This window comes from Pectinophora gossypiella, chromosome 16 (genome assembly GCF_024362695.1).
Source record: "Pectinophora gossypiella chromosome 16, ilPecGoss1.1, whole genome shotgun sequence".
NCBI classification, from domain to species: Eukaryota; Metazoa; Arthropoda; class Insecta; order Lepidoptera; family Gelechiidae; genus Pectinophora; species Pectinophora gossypiella.
This window is the reverse complement of record NC_065419.1, coordinates 3,004,807-3,024,353: the sequence shown is the minus strand read 5'-3', so window position 1 is coordinate 3,024,353 and position 19,547 is coordinate 3,004,807. Positions and strand designations below refer to the sequence as shown.

Sequence of the window (19,547 nt, the reverse complement as noted above, 5' to 3'; positions counted from 1 at the left end):
TGATTGGTGACGAAGCCTAATACCGGTCTTATAGCTCATATGGTGAAGATATTACTAATATTACGTATGAGAGTAAGTGAAACAGAATGATGATGCTCTCTCTTTCGCACTCGTGAGTATTAAAATAAAATATTACAGTATTTTCACCGAAAGTAATGGGCTTAAGTTTCAATATGGTATATTTATATTGAACTGTACTTACAGAACGAAAATAGCACTTATTTATTGCTTGTTAGGGTAACTATTTCATGTTACGTATCTTAAATTTGGATGACGTAAAAACGTTAAGTTAAAAATAGAGAATAATAAATATTTGTTAATTGCCTTCATTATTATAAGCACGGAAAAGTTCGGGAATTATTGTGATTAGAAAAGGTCAAAATAATTGTATGTTTGATAAATGATTCATGTTCACTGTTGTACCATAAATTGAGCTATTTTAATCGTCTTGTTAAATATTGTTAGGTAAATAGTTTTCCAGACATTTTTAGTTTTCGAAGCGTGAGACGAGTTTTCACGAAATTTCCCGCCAAAAGGGGTAAATACCGTCGAGTGGTGTGATCTCTGCCTACCCCAACGGAAAATAGGCGTGATCTTAAGTATATGTGTAGAGGGTTAACATATTAAAATTATATTATTTCTATCTAACAAAGAATGTAATTATACGATACGCTACAGTTCAATATGAATATCCGTTATGAGAAGTAAACTTAAACTAACCCATTGTACAATTGGATGGGTTAATTTAAGGCGGATCGTTTACCATACTAACGGTTTGTGCACATCTGTATAACAATACTTTAGTACTACTTCTCGTACTTACGATCTACATTTTACTTAGTTTGCAAAAAATATGGCTGTAATTCTATTTTCAAATAATATTTAAAAAAATGCATAAACCAGTTGTATGATAAATTTCGGCCTTAAATTGTTAGTTAACCCATCGCATAGCCCTGGGCCTTGGTGGTTGAATAACATAACAGTAGGATTCTAACCGCGCGGTGCTTGGGACAGACGGGTGGGCGCGAGGCGCGGACGCGCGGCGCGGCGGCGGCCCCGAGACCAGCCCGCTGCACTCCCACCGCTCCAGTACGTATCACCCCACACGGTCACGTTCACATACGCTCGCGGACACGTTCACACACGCTCGCAAACATGTTCACACACACACACACACACACACACACACACACGATCGCGGATACGTTCACACACACGCTGGCGGACACGTTAACACACACGCTGGCGGACACGTTCACACACACGCTGGCGGACACGTTCACACACGCTCGCAAACATGTTCACACACACACACACACCCGCGGACACGTACACACACGATCGCGGATACGTTCACACACACACGCTGGCGGACACGTTCACACACAAGCTGGCGGACACGTTCACACATACGCTGGCGGTCACATTCACATACACTCGCGGACACGTTAACACACACACGCTGGCGGACACGTTCACACACATGCTCGCAGACACGTTCACATACACGCTCGCGGACACGCTTACACACACGGTCGCATGTTTTTAATATACGCAAGTACGCACAAATGCCGACACATTTTTTTTACATATACATGATCACGTTGTTTTTATGCACACACATACATGTACTCACACATTACACATCTACATATACCCAGATTTATTAACTGGTGAGATATTTTCACACTACGACAGCCCTAAGAGTGCAGAGCTTCACACAAATCATATTATAGATCTTTAAAGAATCGGGTACGTATAGTTTAGTCTTCGGTCACATCACATTTTTGCTTGACGATTTTGCCACACCGCTTACGGTTGGACACAAGTTTTAATCTTTTTCCTTGAAGGGGACTAATTTGCTGATAGATACTTATGAGACTGGTGTTTTGGGTACTCCATAATTAAGCTTGACGCACTGACATTAAAGCTAGAGCTAGGAACGAAGGACACTAGCGTGGTAAAGCCGAAATTATACTTTAAGCGTATTTAAAACCTTTACTAAAACTATGGACTCGCAATCTACCTGATAATTTAGGAAAATTCTCAATTTAAAAAAATATGGGTAGGTCTTAATCGATAGATGATGGAAATATGGGTCTAAATGGGAATTTACCCATAGATTTCCCATGTTGATGAGGTTGGTGATCCACCTCATAACCCACACGATAGAAGAAAACTGCAACAAACCTTTTTGGTTTTCATCATAGGTTTACACTTTACAAACTGCAAGAATCAAATTGCTAAGTGTGCTTAGTTGTACTTTCATTTTTTTATTTAAGTTACATTAGATTATGGTTTACACGTCCACAAACCCGCAGTGGAGCACCGTGGTGGAGTATGCTCCATACCCCCTCCGGTTGATTGAAAGGAAGGCTGTGCCCAGTAGTGGGATGTATATTATAGGCTGTTTATGTGTTTTATGTGTATGTAATTTTTTTATCCTGTCTATTCTATGAATATGTGTGTATAATATTCCTTATTTCTATATTTAATATACACGCATGCTTTATGTATTGTACTAATATTTTGTTGCTAACTTTTTATAAACCTGTATTGGTATACAAATTGGTTAAATACTTGTACAGAGACTTAGATTGTGTTTAAAGTAGCGACTCGTTATGATGGCCCTTTTGCCGCGTTATAATAGTAACGTGAGCCATGTCAGGGGCCTTTGGCGGCTCAATATTAAATTACCTAGTACTAAATGTGTTCCTGATTTAAAAGATGTGTTGCTGTTGCAGTTTCTTGTCATTTCTTCTCCTCAGCCATAACACATTGCGAGATGACGTAGATTCAAAAATGTTAAATTGACCTTCAACAAGTTTTTCCATGATAATCACTTTGAATGAATTATTCTGATTTCCCTCACACCAGGGTTGATGTGGTTGGCAATCCACCTCATTAAAACCTCCTCACGTAAAAATGACGATTTATTTATCGGAAATATATTAATCAAATGCGACCAGCATCATAGTAAGTTTTTGAATTTGGAAGTGGTATTACAAGTAGTAATTAAAAAGTTCCGATAAATTTTAATCCGGCCAAACATTAAGGGTGGTATTAATAAACTAATCTCAGCTTCGAGACTGCTCTCAAGATCATGTCTGTGACAGTTCTTATATAAAAACAGAGACTGGAGCATGGTCTTGAGTACACAGCTGAGATTCTTTTATTAATACCACACTTAATGCCATTGCTATAAGGCACGTCAACAAAAAATACGACTGACTGTACGTTATTCTTTGACAATGAAGAACAGCTATTTGCTCCTGTAATGTGGTTATTAATTAATACGAAACTTGATGAGCAGGACCAACGTCAAAACGGCCGTCATAGCTTGCTGCTAGTTTAATAGAAGTTCAGTGTGCTCGGGAATATTGGTGCCTATTCGTGCTGACACAAACAACCTAGCTCTTAAACTATAGTGCCGTCCTTCACTTACAATAAGTGCAAGAAAGGGATAGAGCTAGTTTTAGTTCTAATTAAGTTAGTGGTTGCCCGAATTGGTACCATTGTAAATAATGTGTATGTCTATACTTGTGGTCTATATAATTGTGGTCTACACTGTGATGTCGTTGAAACAAAAGTATTCTTTTGTATGTATTGTCAGTATTTTATAGCCAGGGTGAAATTGTATGACTGTAGGATGGAAAAAATGATTTAAAAGTTTTTTTTTTTAAGAAATGACGTTTTCATGTGCTTCCAAACTAAAAAAGAAACGGAAAACTCGGTGAGACTTAGTTCATCTTGTGATGAATGTACCTCTGACTACTCCTATTGGGATATAGTCGTGACCTAAAGGTCTTATTTAAGATGTTGAGATGATCGACAAAAATAAAGTTACTATTTCTTTTTGCGTTTGACGGAAAACTTGTTAAATGTAACTTTCATCATCATTAATTTAAGAGCCACGCTCTTGTCGGTGTAGCATTCTCCAGGCTACTTTTTTTAGGGAGAATTAGGGCAGTGGTTTCCCTCTTGCCTTCCGCCCAAATGTAACTTTATATTTGTATAAAAAAATATTTAACAACAATAACACGTTTGGATTTCTGATTAATTCTTCCAATTCCGTTAAAAAATCTATAAGTAAAACACGTCGAAAAAATAACATAAACTCCGTAAAGCTGTCATACAATTCCACCTAGGCCCTACCCCCTTAAAACCCCTTCTCAACCCCCTTTCACCCTCCAGGCGTGGCGTCAGAGCACAACCAAGAAATGGCTACCAACCCTCAATGGAACATCGACCAACCTGACGGCGCTACCGACATCACATTCTTCGAACGTCTAGGAGCCACCACAGAAACCAAGCTGGAGGATTTCTTCCAATGGTGGGGAGTTACCATGGCCTCAAGGCCTTGGGTAGTTTTGTTCTTTGGTAAGTCGTTCTATCATAAATTTTACGATTTACAAAAATACAATATGTCATCATCATCATCAGCCGTACGACGCCCACTGCTGGGCATCCCCTCATCCTCTGCTGGGCCCAAGGATCTCCACGACGATCGGTCCCGCGCTGCCCGCATCCAACGGCTTCCCGCGACCTTCACCAGATCGTCGGTCCACCTTGTAGCGGGCCTACCCACTGAGCGTCGTCCGACAATATGTAGATAGAAAGAATTTCGCATGGACAAGAGGAGGACCCAGTGGTGTAATGGTTCAATTCGCGTCCGAGTCAGAATTTTTTTCGATAGATTTTTTGTTGGCATTTACTATTGTTATCCCCAAGAGCAAATAATGACGTTAACATCACTACATAGTATAAAACAAGGTCGCCTTTTCTGTCCCTATATCCCTATGTACGCTTATATCTTTAAAACTACGCAACGGATTTTGATGCGGTTTTTTTAATAGATAGAGTGATTCAAGAGGAAGGTTTATATGTATAATAACATGCATTAAATAGTGGAGAAATACTGTTATTTTTGAGGGTTTTTAATGTGATGTCGTAAATAATTTTATTTTTTCCTCAGCATATTCTATATAACCCATACTTTCTCAACAGGTCTCTGCCTAGTGGTAGCTCTCGGCCACGGTATGAAGTACATGCAAGTCACAAAGAACCCCGTGGAACTCTGGGCAGCGCCCAACTCCCGGTCACGCATCGAGAGGGAATACTTCGACTCCCACTTCGAGCCATTCTACAGGACAGAAATGCTCATCATCAGCTCCAAGAATCTACCAAAGATAGAATACATAACGCAGAACAAGACGTTGGAGTTTGGGCCCGTGTTTCATTCCAAGTTCCTGCTTGAAATTCTCAATCTGCAGACTAAGATTTTGGGTAAGTGCTTTTTGTTATCTACAGCTTAAACTCCCGATGTTGTCTTACCAACTTCTCTTAAGCTATAACAGCAGGGCTAAAATGGCCACATCGAAGCAATTCATCTAAAAAAGCAATATTGCAATTTGACATTTGCGCATGTAAAAGTTGGTGTTTGCATTGCGCACTTACTTTGATGGCAGAATCGTTTATAAAACTAATCGTTGCTTGATATTTGGATCACATTATGTATAGTTTGTCGTTGCTACCTATATTTCGATCAGAATAATAATAAGTGGAAGTTGTAATTGCACCTTGGTGTAATAAAAAGGATCATCATTTCTACCCAAAAACAGAGGTAAAAGATGCATACCTATGTCTGTTATCCATGAAATTGGAAGTTTAAACTAAGAAAAAACTTAACAACGCCATCTATGGGGCTTTTGGGGAACGCCGATTGGAAAGTCCCTCATTTAGTGGCATAACTCCCTTGTTTCTATGGTCGGTTTGTATGTGGTTTGTATCCTCTATAATCATCGTAATTTCTTTCCAGCGCTAGGGAACGACACGGGTATCGAAGACATTTGCTTCGCTCCCCTATCGTCTCCGTTCACCGGCCCTGTTACTCCTGACAAGTGTGCTGTCATGTCCATTTGGGGCTGGTGGCAAGATGACGCGGACAACCTTGAGGACAACCTTGAAGATAACAAGTATTTGGAGCAAGTACTTACGTGTAGCAAGTGAGTATTTAATTCAATTCCTATGTTGTAATGGTTAGGTTAGGTTAGTAGTAGTTCGATTCCCGACGGAGAAACGAAATTAATTTCTGAGAATGTACTTTGTTTGGTAAGGACATGCTGAATTACCTGACTAAAAAAGTAAGATGATTGTCTATCATGTTAGAAAGGACGCAAACGGATTCCCGTTGTCGGATTTTACGACATGCCTACCTGAACACCTACTTAATGTATGTTTTCTCTCCAGCAACCCATACAACCAGGACTGCCTAGCCCGCTACGGCGGCCCGGCGCTCCCAGCGGTAGTACTAGGAGGCTTCCTATCTCCCGGCGAGCCCCTGAGCAAGCACTCACGCTTCCACGAGGCCAACGCACTCATATTGACCTTCCTTGTCAACAATAACCACAATAAGGATGAGGTAAGTGTATTTTACTACGCTTAAAAGGAGACTCCAATCACCTTTATTACTGTAAATAGTTTCTATAAAGAATTTGGAATTTTGAATTGATTACTAAGTAGGCAGCATGTCCATACGACGACGCTTTCAGCAGCATAGAAGATTCTAGGTTTTGGTCTTCGACTATGTAAACTAAATGTAAACGGATTCTAACGTGGGGCCTTTCGCATACCCAATGAACCTGGATAGGACGATTAAGTGGTCAAAAAACCGACTTATAAAAGGAAAAATCAATGAAAAGTAATTAAAGGCACGTAAAAACATACGATTCTTCGTTGGGTTTAGGAGGGATGCAAGGCATATTACGACGCAAGCGATTTGTGTAAATGTGGATGGATGGCAACCCAAGAAAATGTGGAAAATGTTGGAATGATATGTGTGTGAAAGGTGTGAGTACCGAGATAATGACTTACGGAAATGAATGGAAACTCAAACTCAAAAATATCTTTATTCAGTTGGTAACATAGTTACACCTTGCAGGCAATTTTTACATAATATATTTTTGACGATTGTCTCATCCGTTTAAAATTACTGCAGCTTCTCGCACCTGCCTAAAACTACTGCAGATTCTCGCAGCCTGTATAGCCGAGGAAAAGTAGCTGCAAGAAAAACTTCGGCACACGGACCTAGACTTTGTTAATATAACAGGAAAAATAGTCATGTCGTGTCGACAGTACCAACATTCAAATGTTTCATTCGATACATACTAAGTACCTAACAATAAACTTATCTTACAGTTGGTACCAGCGCTGGAATGGGAGAAGATATTTATCGATTTCCTAAAGAATTACACTGAGAACGAAATGCCAGAGTTCATGGACATAGCATACACATCGGAGCGGTCTATTGAAGATGAGCTGGAGAGAGAGAGTCAGAGTGACGTGTCGACTATCATCGTCTCTTACTTCATCATGTTCGCGTATATCGCTATCTCGCTCGGACGTTTCACTACGTTCTCGCGCCTGCTGATTGATAGTAAAGTGACGCTGGGACTTGGAGGTGAGTGTATATGATTTGTATTTGATTTAGGGCGTCGTCCAAGTTAGCGAAGTGAATCAGTTTAAGCCTGTTGCCAATTGTTTTACTTTCAAAAATATAGATTTTATGCAGTCACGAACGAAAGTGCCTCAAATAAGTTCTTAGATTATCTTTAACAGTCTGTCTTGAGTGTGAGGTTTTATGATAATTATACTAACGGAAAGTCAGAGCATGCTCATGTTGAATCTAAGGTACTTATACTGGGTGTTAGTGACAGCGTAACGAATATCAAGGGGGATGATTCAGACCGTGATTCTAGTAGAATTTTCCGTCTGAAAACTCATGAAAACGTTTATTGTATTTTCGGTCTCATACTTTTTCGATCTATGATGATTTTATTAAATTCGATCGAAGCTACGAGGAAAGAGGAAGGGGAAGACCAAGAAGAGCTTACATGGAACTGATTAAAAATAAGGCGAACGTCATGTCTTATAAGGAAGTGAAGGGGTTGGTCTGTGATAGACAAGAATGGAGAATGCTACACCGACAAGAGCGTGGCACTTAACCTTTGGTCTGTGTGTGATAAGGATCCTGACTACCCCTCTCGTATGTGTGTGATTAGGATCCTGACCCATAGGACTGGTACCTATTTTTACGTAATTATCCACTCTAATTCTATCGCAAAAGGTATAATGTTGTGTTTTGAACAAAATTGAATAAATGATCTATCATAGACAATCATCATTCGGATGAAATGTTCAATAGTTCCGCTAGAAAAATCGGTTGAAATTCCGTCTCGACCAGTGATACTTCAACTACCAAAAGTGAATACTAAAAGTGAAAAATAAGCTGAAAATTGTTAAAAAAGGTAAGTAAATGTTCAATTTTATTATTTTATATGTATTGTAGTGTCAATTTTTATAAATTATAAGTTCTCAAAGTGATTCACTTACGAATTATATTAGTTCAAAAGTAACCTACAGATCTCAAATAACTTTTCGTGTTTTTCTTTGAGTTATTCTAAACTTACGCCTTGTTTATATACCTCATATTTTATATTATTTTGAAGGAAATTTTATGGAGATTCTGAATATCAAATTGCTTTGTATGAATAATTCATAAATATTTACCAAAACGTAAATTATTGAAACCATTACTAAAAAATGCACACACACACACGCAAGTAAAAATGGCCGACACTGTGTACGTACACATGTTTTCAAATTTACTATGGCAAAACCGTTATTTCTGAAATACAACTTACAGGATGATCTTTTACTAACTTTTTGTTTTTTTTTTTTAGATAAAATGGATTTAACAAATCCTTCAGCTCCGTCAACTTCACGGCCTCTTATCTTTCCAAGCGACGCCACAAGGATCACTGCACCCTTATTAGTGATAATACGGCTTTTATAAGAATAATATTTTGGTCATATAAACCATAATAAGAACAGTTGTTTTTGATTGTATATGAATAAATGATTTAACATGTAGATTAGCGATGGGCGTTATTAACGATAACTGGTTATATATGCAGTTACGAGCTCGAACAGTGATCACTCGTTTTCCACTACAACAAAAACTAGTGATATTCATAACGCCATTTAAACGATCGAAATAGGCATCAGTCTTCAATAACTCTTTTAATCACAACGCCATAAAGTTAAATCGAATTCACTCTTATGTTTAAGGCATAGCGTCGATGTTTGGCTACTTTCACTACTCACGCAAAATCACTGGTTTTACAATATTCGTAATGACAAGATGAAAACGACGTTTTAACTGCTACCTAACCAAACGATTTTACGTTACAATTATCACGTTTGCTTCAGAACGTTGTGAAAATAACTAGTTATAAAAATCACTAGTTAAGAAACTAGTTATTGGAAATCACATAACGCTTACGTTACGTTATCTCAAAAACCGATAACGACCCATCGCTAATGTAGATATCTATCTCTCAATCTAACTAAAGTGATATCTAAATAATAAAAAAAATACCTATTAGACATATTTCATTTTCACACCTTACCTGAACAAAAATAAAACATCCTATGTATGTGTCAGGATCCTAATCATACACAGACTACCGTTCAACAAACGAGTCAGGATCCGTATCATACACAGACGACTGTTCAACAACCGAGTCAGGATCCGTATCATACACAGACGACTGTTCAAGAACCGAGTCAGGATCCTTATCGTACACAGACGACTGAATGACGAAATACACTCACACAAGCGCAGATATTACTGACCGATTTTTTTGCCATTCCAAAATTTTTCGTCATATTGTTTTCATAAAATTGATCAATATAAAGCGATAAAAGTATGTAGTGTGATATGTCTTTACAAAGCTCTATTTTTCTAGTTTATGGTCATATCCTTTGATTTTGACTATGACTTTTGGCACAAACAATAATTGGCTGCATAATATTGGTGCAAGTGAATTTTTGATCAAACTTCGTATTCAAGCAGCTCGTATTTTATTTAGAAATAATTTCGAGGCTTGTGTTATTGTTTATAAACAAGGAAATATATCTAGCTTTAGTAATCAATCGCTTTATTATAACGTTCCATGCACAAAAAGTGAAATTTACATCATAAACTGAATGCTGGCGAAACTCGTAAAAATTTTGGAATGGCTTCCACAGACAGGGGGGTAATTTTTTGACAGCGCTGCCACAGACTAAAGGTTAAATTAGTGATGACTTTTTCGATAGAAAATTCTACGCTGTATTATCCCCTTCAGTATTCGGTATGGGGTTTAGTGACTAAACCCCTGTATATCAATGGTTACGTAGTTACTATTAACACCTTCAACGCCACGCAAAAAAGTTGGTTGTTTCATTCAAGCCACGGAGCGTGTCTGGTTATATTTTTTTTTTTCTCGCGAATTAACCATAGTTTTTAATTATTAGTGCAAATAAACATATGTCTCAACGATTACGATTATAATACAACATTTAAAAAAAACCGATAATCATGATTTTGCCTGTGGGCCGCGTGGCATTGAACGTGTGTAATCTGGGCTAACTCTACGTATGTTTCTCAAACAGGCGTATTGATCGTGATAGCATCAGTAGTATGCTCGATCGGCATGTTTGGTTTCATCGGCGTGCCGGTAACGCTCATCATAGTGGAGGTGATACCGTTCCTGGTGCTGGCTGTGGGCGTGGACAACATCTTCATACTGGTGCAGACTAACCAGAGAGAGGGCCGCCGGCCTGACGAGACGGTAGCTGATCATATCGGCAGAACGTGAGTTTACCTCATTAATTTTCAAATATGGTCGAATTCAAATTCAAAAATATCTTTTTCAGTAGGTAACATAGAATTTGAATCGTCATTTTTTACATGTCTCATCCGCCTAAAACTACTGCAGCTTCTCATAACCTGTACAGCCAGCCGGGGAAAAAAATCTGCAAGAAAAACCCGGACACAGAGCCATAGACGTTCTTTTTACATATCTTACGTCTCATCCGCCTAAAACTACTTCAGCTTCTCACAACCTGTATAGCCGGGGAAAAGAAGCTGCAAGAAAAACCTCGGCACAGCGCCTCTATGGCTCTTTTAAATACATAAAATATTGTTGTACAATAATTTTACTGCCTTATACCAGTTCCCAGACAGTTAGTCCCATGTATTCATATCGTCTAAACAATCACTAACCTTATAATAACCTTTTTTACAAAGCTTATTGTTTTAAAACTGTTCAAAGGTAAATTCTGAATGTCAATGGGAATGTTATTAAACGATGGATCCACCTGGCTCGGGCAAGTGGGTCCGTCGATGTTTCTGATAATTGAATTGAATGTATTGTCGCCCAGGCTCGGGCAAGTGGGTCCGTCGATGTTCCTGACGTCGGTGTCGGAGTCGGTGTGCTTCTTCCTGGGCGCGCTGAGCGACATGCCGGCGGTGCGCGCCTTCGCGCTGTACGCAGGCGCTGCGCTGCTGGTGGACTTCCTGCTGCAGGTCACCTGCTTCATCGCGCTGCTGGCCATCGACACTCACCGCCAGAACGCCAACAGGTCACACCTCTGAGTTATACCACATAACCACGAATGTAAAAGAGTGGGGGATCTATGCATCATTCTCCTAGCATTATCCCGTTTCTCACAGGTTCCGTTTACCTAACCTGAAGATTTGACAGGTCTGGTTTTTACAGAAGCGACTTCCTGTTTGACCTTCCAACCCGCGAAGGGATAACCAGCCAATACAGGTTAGGTCACATATCACCGAAAACTCCCCGAAATCCTCGTGGGGATCTATGAAAACATATAAAATATGAGCGTGATCGTATGTTCTTCGTGTGCATCTCCGACTTCGAAAATACTATTCTACACAGTATTAGCTGGACAATTAACTCAATAGTCGACTTTAATCGGCTAGTCAGCCCATCCCTAATACCAAGTTATTCCATCTCGCAGGTTCGACGTGTTCTGCTGCGTGCAGGGCACGAAGGCTGACAACACGGACGCGGGCGAGGGGGCCCTCTACAACCTGTTCAAACATGTCTACGTGCCGTTCCTCATGAAGAGGGAGGTCAGGGCCTCCGTCATGATCATATTCTTCGCTTGGCTCTGTTCTTCTGTAGCTGTAAGTGTTTCTTTACTAAACCTAGAGTAAATCATCTCCTTAGATCGTTATCCCGTTTTCACAGGGTCCGCTTACCTAACCTGAAGATTTGACAGGTCCGGACTTCAAATTCAAAAATATATTTATTCAGTACACTTTGAATCGGCAATTTTTGCATAACAAACGTCTCATCCGCTTAAACTACTGCAGCTTTTCACAACCTGTAGAGCCGAGGAAAATAAGCTAAAGGACAGACCTCGTTCTTTAAAAAAAAAATATATTGTTATACAATTCAGTAATTTAGCTGGCTAATATCGGTTCCCAGACAGATATTCAACGCGGATGTCATAGGGTTACTATTGAGCCGTCATAGGCCCCTGGTACGGGTCATGTGATGACTACACACTTGCTTAGAATAGTACCCGGGACTGACTTAACGCGCCTTTCAAAGCGCAGATCATCTTACTTTCGGACAATCGGGTGGTCAGCCTGTAACGTCTTAACCAAACGTTGAACCAACCCTGCGCTGTCTCTGCGATTTCATTGGCAAGCCCTGCGTGCTAAAATCTAAACAGTCAAGAAATGGACGATCATCTTCTTGTCAGATAATTTCTCGAAGTCTCTTCAAACTACAATTCTACCAACAGGTGGCGCCGCACATAGAAATCGGTTTAGACCAGGAGCTATCGATGCCGCAAGACAGCTTCCAGCTGAAATACTTCCAGCACCTCAACAAGTACCTGAACATCGGTCCTCCGGTGTACTTCGTCGTCACAGAAGGACTGGATTACTCCGAGGAAAGCGCCCAGAATATGATATGCGGAACGAGATTCTGTAGACCTGACAGTCTTGCCAATCAGCTGTTTTCTGGTGAGTTACAAATTCATCTAAGAACACCCCTCTTTGCGTTGCGTCGGGATCCAAAAAAAACGAAAAGGGAAAGCATCGCTATCCTATTTAAGTATCTGTGACTATCTTTTTATTTCCTATTGTTCTATACATATATAACATCACGCCTATTTCCGAATGGGGTACGCAGAGACCACGGAATTCTACTTGTTACGATCCTGACGCACCACTTTCGGTAACTCAGTAATAAACAAATACATTTTTAACCTATTTATATCTAACGATCCTATGCATTCCAGCGTACCGTACCCAGAATGAGACGTACATAGCGCAACCAGCGAACTCGTGGCTGGATGACTTCTTCGACTGGGCAGAACTTTCTGAGTGCTGCAAATACTTCTCAGGAAATAACAGCTTCTGTCCTAACACGCATTCAGGTGAGGAACTCTTGGTCTTCTGTGTTATCGTTGAGTTTTTTAAGGTTCCATATCTCAAAAGGAAAAACGGAACCCTTACAGGATCAATTTGTTGTCCTTCAGTTTGTCAAGACTTTCTTTCTCAGGAACACGTGAAGGTGCTAAGTTGAAATTAACATGTAATACTTTTCGTATCGTTTTCTGCAGTCCCTTGATGCTGTAAAAAAATAAGCTTTTAAATCCAAAGATACGACTGTTTGAGCCTTACGTTCCCAAGGCAATAAAACCCTAGACGGTACTTCCCATATCACTAGAATCATGAAATTTGGCAAGGAAGGTCTTGCAGCACAAGTAAAGGAGAAATCTTGAAAACGTTCATGTTGCAATTACAATGTTATTTGCAGTTGGTAAACTAATCGCGAAAATTTATGTAGCATGGATGATGCTACACCGACAAGAGCACGACTCTTAAATTAGTGATAATGAAGTTTGTACGGAACCCAATCTAATACTAAAAAAAAAACTTTCTTTCACAGACTGCGAGAAATGCAACATCCCACTTCTCGGCCCAGAGAAGCGCCCTAGCCCTTCAGACTTCCAGAGATACACGCCATACTTCTTGCAAGACAACCCTGGCTCCGAATGCCCTAAGGCAGGCCACGCCGCCTACGGCCAAGCGGTCAACTACAAATATAAATATAACAACAAATCCTTGGCACAAGTCGGCGCAACTTACTACCAAGGATATCACACAGTCCTCAAAACTAGTTACGATTACTACTCAGCGCTAAGAGGCGCGAGGAACGTAGCCGCAAATCTAACGGAGACAATAAATAGAAATCTCAAAGAAGAAGGCAAGAATACAACAGTGAACGTGTTCCCATATTCAGTGTTCTATGTGTTCTACGAACAGTATTTGACCATGTGGCCCGATACATTGAAGAGTATGGGTATTTCGGTGCTGTCGATATTCATTGTGACGTTTATCCTTATGGGCTTCGATCTGTTTTCGGCTTTGGTAAGCTTTTTTTTTATGATTGTCTTTTGATATCACGTTGTTTCCAACAGGGCTAGCATGCGCAACGCGATAAAATATTGTCACGGTTATTTTATCGATATAATTATGTTGTTTTGGCGTTTGGTTCTAATATGTGAACCCAAATAAGTCATGTCGTTCTGTCGAAATACGAACAAAATCACGTGGCACGAATGTTAGGGGAAAAACAAACTTATCGATTTCGACCAAATTCGTTGCTTATGTTATTCCTACAGGATGCAGGGAGCACAAGCTCGGTTAATCTATTGCATGGGACTTAAAACATAGCTGGCGAGGAGTGGTTGTACACACTTCCACTATAAGGCCCCCGTGGCTCACGATCCGGAGGTCCCAGGTTCAAATCCCTGTGGGGAAATATCACAAAAATCACTTTGTGATCCCTAGTTTGGTTAGGACTTTACAGGCTGACCACCTGATTGTCCGAAAGTAAGATGACCCATGCTTCGTGCATGTTAAGCCGTTGGTCCCGATTACTACTTACTGATGTAAGTACGTAGTCGTTACATGAGTCATGTCAGGGGCCTTTGGCGGCTCAATAGTAACCCTGACACCATGGTTGATGAGGTTTGGTAATCCACCTCACAACCCACACGATAGAAGAAGACCTCCGCTATGTGGATGCCATACTAACTCTAGATGGCCTTTGTATGCTAAACGATGTTATAGGATTAAAGTTATACGCAAGTTGTTTTTATAATGTTGTCATAATTGTTTGTTTGCCTTGCAGGTGGTAGTGATAACAATAACGATGATAGTGGTCAACCTGGGCGGGCTTATGTACTGGTGGGGCATCAGTCTCAACGCTGTCTCGCTAGTTAACTTGGTAAGTGCAACCACACCCCGGACACTTCATACAAACAACCTCGTTTTACACAGACACCACACATTGACATTTTAGTACGGTCACGAGCGTTAATATGTATACACTTTGGTACCATGTCATATTAACTTTTTTGACAAATTGAATTGTAAGTCTCACTAAATGTCAAATATGTTAGTGCGACAGAGTCCTAAAATGGGTACATTATATTGATCATGACTACACGCGCACCGGTGCGTGTGACGTCTGACGCCATACAATTAAGACTCATTCAAGGCTCATTAGTAACTGTGACACCAGAGTTGATGAGATCGGTCATCATCATCATCCCCCTAGCATTATCCCGTTTTCACAGGGCCCGCTTACCTAACCTGAAGATTTGACAGGTCCGGTTTTTTACAGAAGCGTCTGCCTGTCTGACTTTCCAATCCGCGAAGGGAATACCAGCCCAATACAGGCTAGGTCACATACCTCCGTAAATGCATTACTCGGGAATGTGGGTTCCCTCACGATGTTTTCCTTCACCGCTGAGCACGTGATAAATCATTTATGAGCCAAACATGAATTCGAAAACAAATTCGACATTCATTGGTTTAGGTCTGTGCTGGATTCGAACCTGCGACCTCAAAGTGTGAGGCAAGCGTTCTACCAACTGGGCTACCACGGCTCTGTACATAGCATTAAGTATTGTTTATTCTATGACAAGTCGCAACTCTCGATAGAAGAAGGATTCCCTATCCCTAATTTCAATAGTATGGAAAGGACCACACATGAGGACTTTCAAATTAAAAATACCTACATGTTTAACCCGCTGCCCCCCCCCCCCCCCAGGTGATGGCAGTGGGCATAGCGGTGGAGTTCTGCTCGCACCTGGTGCACACGTTCAGCGTGAGCGGCGGCTCGTGCCGCGTGTCGCGCGCGTCGTCGGCGCTCGTGCGCATGGGCTCCAGCGTGCTGTCCGGGATCACACTCACCAAGTTCGGCGGCATCATCGTGCTCGGCACCGCCAAGAGCCAGATATTCCAGGTGAGACAAAAAATAAAAAATCGATTTTGGATGATATGGAATTTGACCCGCAGTGGTGCAGCGCGGTGGAGTATGCTCCATACACCCTCCGGTTGATTGAGGGGAGGCCTGTGCCCAACTACAGTGGGACGTATATAGGTTGTTTATGTTATATATTTGATAGAAAAGTTTCTTTTTTTTTTCAAAATTGATTGAAAAATTAAAAAAATATTCAGAAATTGGAGATTTTATGTTTCAGAAATTGTCAGATAAATAAATAAGGCATTGATGATAACACACAGACAATAATATCTAAAGATATTATACCCTATGCTCATCATCATCAATTTAAGAGCCACGCTCTTGTCGGTGTAGCATTTTCCATTCCAGTCTATCAAAGGCCTATTCCTTGACTTCCCTATAAGACATGACGTTAACCTTTTCTTTAATCTGTTCCATGTAAGCTCTTCTTGGTCTTCCCCTTCCTCTCTTTCCTTCTTTTCTTTACCCTATGCTAGGTAACATGATTGCAGACACATTATTTCGCACTAAGCTATATACTTTTAGTGCGAAAGACACAGAGATATGTCTCTCTTTCGCGCTAAGCGAAATACTATATCTCTGCTGTTGTCATTCTAATCATGCTACATTGTATAGGGTATATAGACAGGTGTTTATAGTTTTACAACAGTTACACTCATCCAGCCACTGTATTTCAAATTTTGATCTATCTTCCAGCTCAATTTTATTTACTATTTTCTTTTTCTCGTTCGCAGGTGTTCTACTTCCGTATGTACCTGGGCATCGTGTTGTTCGGGGCGGCCCACGGACTGATCTTCCTGCCAGTCATGCTCAGTTATATCGGTGAGTTGACGTTACATACATAATGTTAGATAGAAAAGAGTCGATCGACTTAATCTCGACTGATAACATCACTACGCTAATGAACGTCACAACACCAGCGGACGTACTATGACAGATCTAATTCAATTCAATTCAATCCAAAAAAAACAATTCAATTCTAATTCTACCTCTTTGCGTGTGAGTGTGGCGTGTTAAGGTAAGCGCACATAATGTCAGGCCGCGGCATAAAAATAATATACATTGACAAGGATCTTGTGGCATGGATAACATTGAAATATATATATATATATATATTACTGGATTTAGTATTTATTGTACTTTGACAGGAGGGCGTTGGTGTCCACCATCTCTTCATATATTCTCAGTCTATAATAACTGTCAAAAATGACGTTTTTATAGGACGTAGCAACTATTATACTCTTCTATCGTATGAGTTGTGACTTGTGAGGTGGATGACAGACCTCATCAGCCCTGGTGTCAGGGTTATTATTGACCAAAGGCCCCTGACATGGCTCATGTAACGAGTACGTACTTGCATAAGTAGTAATGGACATATCCACGTCATAGAATAAAGAATGACACTGCGTATAGAACGGTCATAACAGATTGAGGGTAAGCGTGCCAGAGGAAGAGCGCCGATCAGATGGGTGAACCAGGCCCTATACAAAGAGCTGTACATATGGCACTGGACCGAACCCAGTGCAGGAAGATCACATATAATCACGATCCTCAGCAGTGAGGGAACGAGAAGAAAGATAGAACGGTTATTCTCCGCCCCGCACCAATTCGTGTCGGATGCCGAGGTAGATTCACCTCACCCCCTCTAGGAATACTTTAGTCTTAAGTAGGCATAATCCGCTATGGAGTAAGGGAGAACACAGACTGTGTCGTGCTCGCACTTATGAGTTAGGTGCCAACATGCCTATAGATCCTCGTATAAGTGATTAGTTTCTGGTACGGTCACGAGTACTAATATGTATACACTTTGAAACCATGTCACATTAACTTTTTTGACATATTAAACCGTACGTCTCATTAAATGTGGAATATGGTAGTGCGAAAGGGTTCTAAAGTGGGTACATGATATTGCTCATGACTGTACAATACTGATGGCCGACAGTTCCCTCTATTATTGTACCTTATGTACCAGATCCGGCTCGACATAAAATTCACTTACATTCATATTTACTTATATCTTAAACATAGTCTAAGTATACACGACCAGGTACAACAACACGATATATTTAAATTAAAAAAAATTATGTGTCTTCATACGTCTTGCATGCAATATCTCTGTTGTTCCAAACGTTTTTTTTTTATTATTATTTGCACCATATTTATTTTGCTTGTATATTGGACCTTTCGATGAATTTCGTACTATTTTACGTTGCTAACGCACAATTTGAGATTTGAATGAGGTAATGTATTATTGGTGTTGAACAACAATTTTGTTGATCGGAAACTGAAACCGGTCATCTAAGATGTTAACTCGAAACTTCCTCCACTCAAGTTGACCTCAACTAACCATTTTAGTATATTATAGTATTTTAAATGGACATTTACGTCCTCGACTCCACAACAACTGTATAAAAAAAACAACAAACACAGTACAACATACATTTCATTGTAAATGTAAGAACTCCTCCAAAGCGGCACACCGAGGCAAAGTGCCCAATAGACTGGCAGCATTTCCCCTTTGGACAGCCCCTATGACCTCCTTGACCCCGACTGCTTCGACCCTCGTTGACTTGAGGACTTTACTCGCTGGAGTCGAGCATGTCATACTGCCAACAATTTAACTAGAAAATAATTGAGACATGCCTCCATTCATCCTCAGAGTAAACTCGGCATAAAGTTGTGGCGACGGCTTAGAATACTGTTTTTTTTTTGCCGAATTCAAAGTCTTCCTTAAGGTGTCCTCAACTGAGTTCGGAGTCAAGAAAGGTTCGAGTTAACATATTAGAATACGCGTGTTAATGATCACTTAATTTTCTCAACTGAACTTTAATGCGTGATAGGCAATCTTTAAAATGATTTCTGCCTATTTTTTCTCATATTTTCACCTCTCAAAACATTATCTGATCAAATGTCAATATGCGTTGGCCCCAAACAAAATATGAACTGGCTCTTACTCACTGTGTTCGACAGACAACACTAGCCTATACAATAACGACACAATATCATTACTCAATAGTCATTTAAAATACTCAAGACTAACACCAACTTCAAGGGTTTTTGTTTTTATCATGGAACTCTTTCTCGCCTCGACATAAGTCACCCGTCACTCTCTTATAGTACTGCATAGAAAGAGACAGATGATCTCTGTCGCGGCGAGAAAGAGTTGCGTGTTTACGGTGCTAAGCCCGCAGATATGCTCAAAAGTGACAGCTAACATTTCAAGGTCAACCAAGCTGACGTCATCTCACCCTGCGTTGCCATTTTGTAAAAAATAAATTGCACACGACCAATGTTTTTATATTTACTTTGCAAGGAAATTTCTAACTTTTAGTAAAAGATTTA

At 40.2% G+C, this 19,547-nt stretch overlaps 1 protein-coding gene across 5 annotated transcripts in view; it reads left to right on the top strand.

Moving 5' to 3' along the window:
• LOC126373946 (NPC intracellular cholesterol transporter 1) overlaps window positions 1–19,547 on the top strand; it is a 97,610-nt gene that overhangs the window by 62,154 nt on the left and 15,909 nt on the right. For 4 of the 5 annotated variants that reach the window (XM_050020327.1, XM_050020328.1, XM_050020326.1 and 1 more), the window contains exons 7-21: window positions 1,015–1,089; window positions 4,195–4,380; window positions 5,008–5,286; window positions 5,819–6,005; window positions 6,250–6,421; window positions 7,198–7,459; window positions 10,498–10,699; window positions 11,269–11,469; window positions 11,869–12,037; window positions 12,664–12,886; window positions 13,165–13,302; window positions 13,818–14,299; window positions 15,066–15,161; window positions 15,990–16,184; window positions 16,940–17,027. In XM_050020327.1, coding sequence (XP_049876284.1) covers window positions 1,015–1,089; window positions 4,195–4,380; window positions 5,008–5,286; window positions 5,819–6,005; window positions 6,250–6,421; window positions 7,198–7,459; window positions 10,498–10,699; window positions 11,269–11,469; window positions 11,869–12,037; window positions 12,664–12,886; window positions 13,165–13,302; window positions 13,818–14,299; window positions 15,066–15,161; window positions 15,990–16,184; window positions 16,940–17,027 — 2,955 coding nt within the window. The remainder of the gene's footprint in view (window positions 1–1,014; window positions 1,090–4,194; window positions 4,381–5,007; window positions 5,287–5,818; window positions 6,006–6,249; window positions 6,422–7,197; window positions 7,460–10,497; window positions 10,700–11,268; window positions 11,470–11,868; window positions 12,038–12,663; window positions 12,887–13,164; window positions 13,303–13,817; window positions 14,300–15,065; window positions 15,162–15,989; window positions 16,185–16,939; window positions 17,028–19,547) is intronic. The other variant, XM_050020329.1, reaches the window with a different exon arrangement.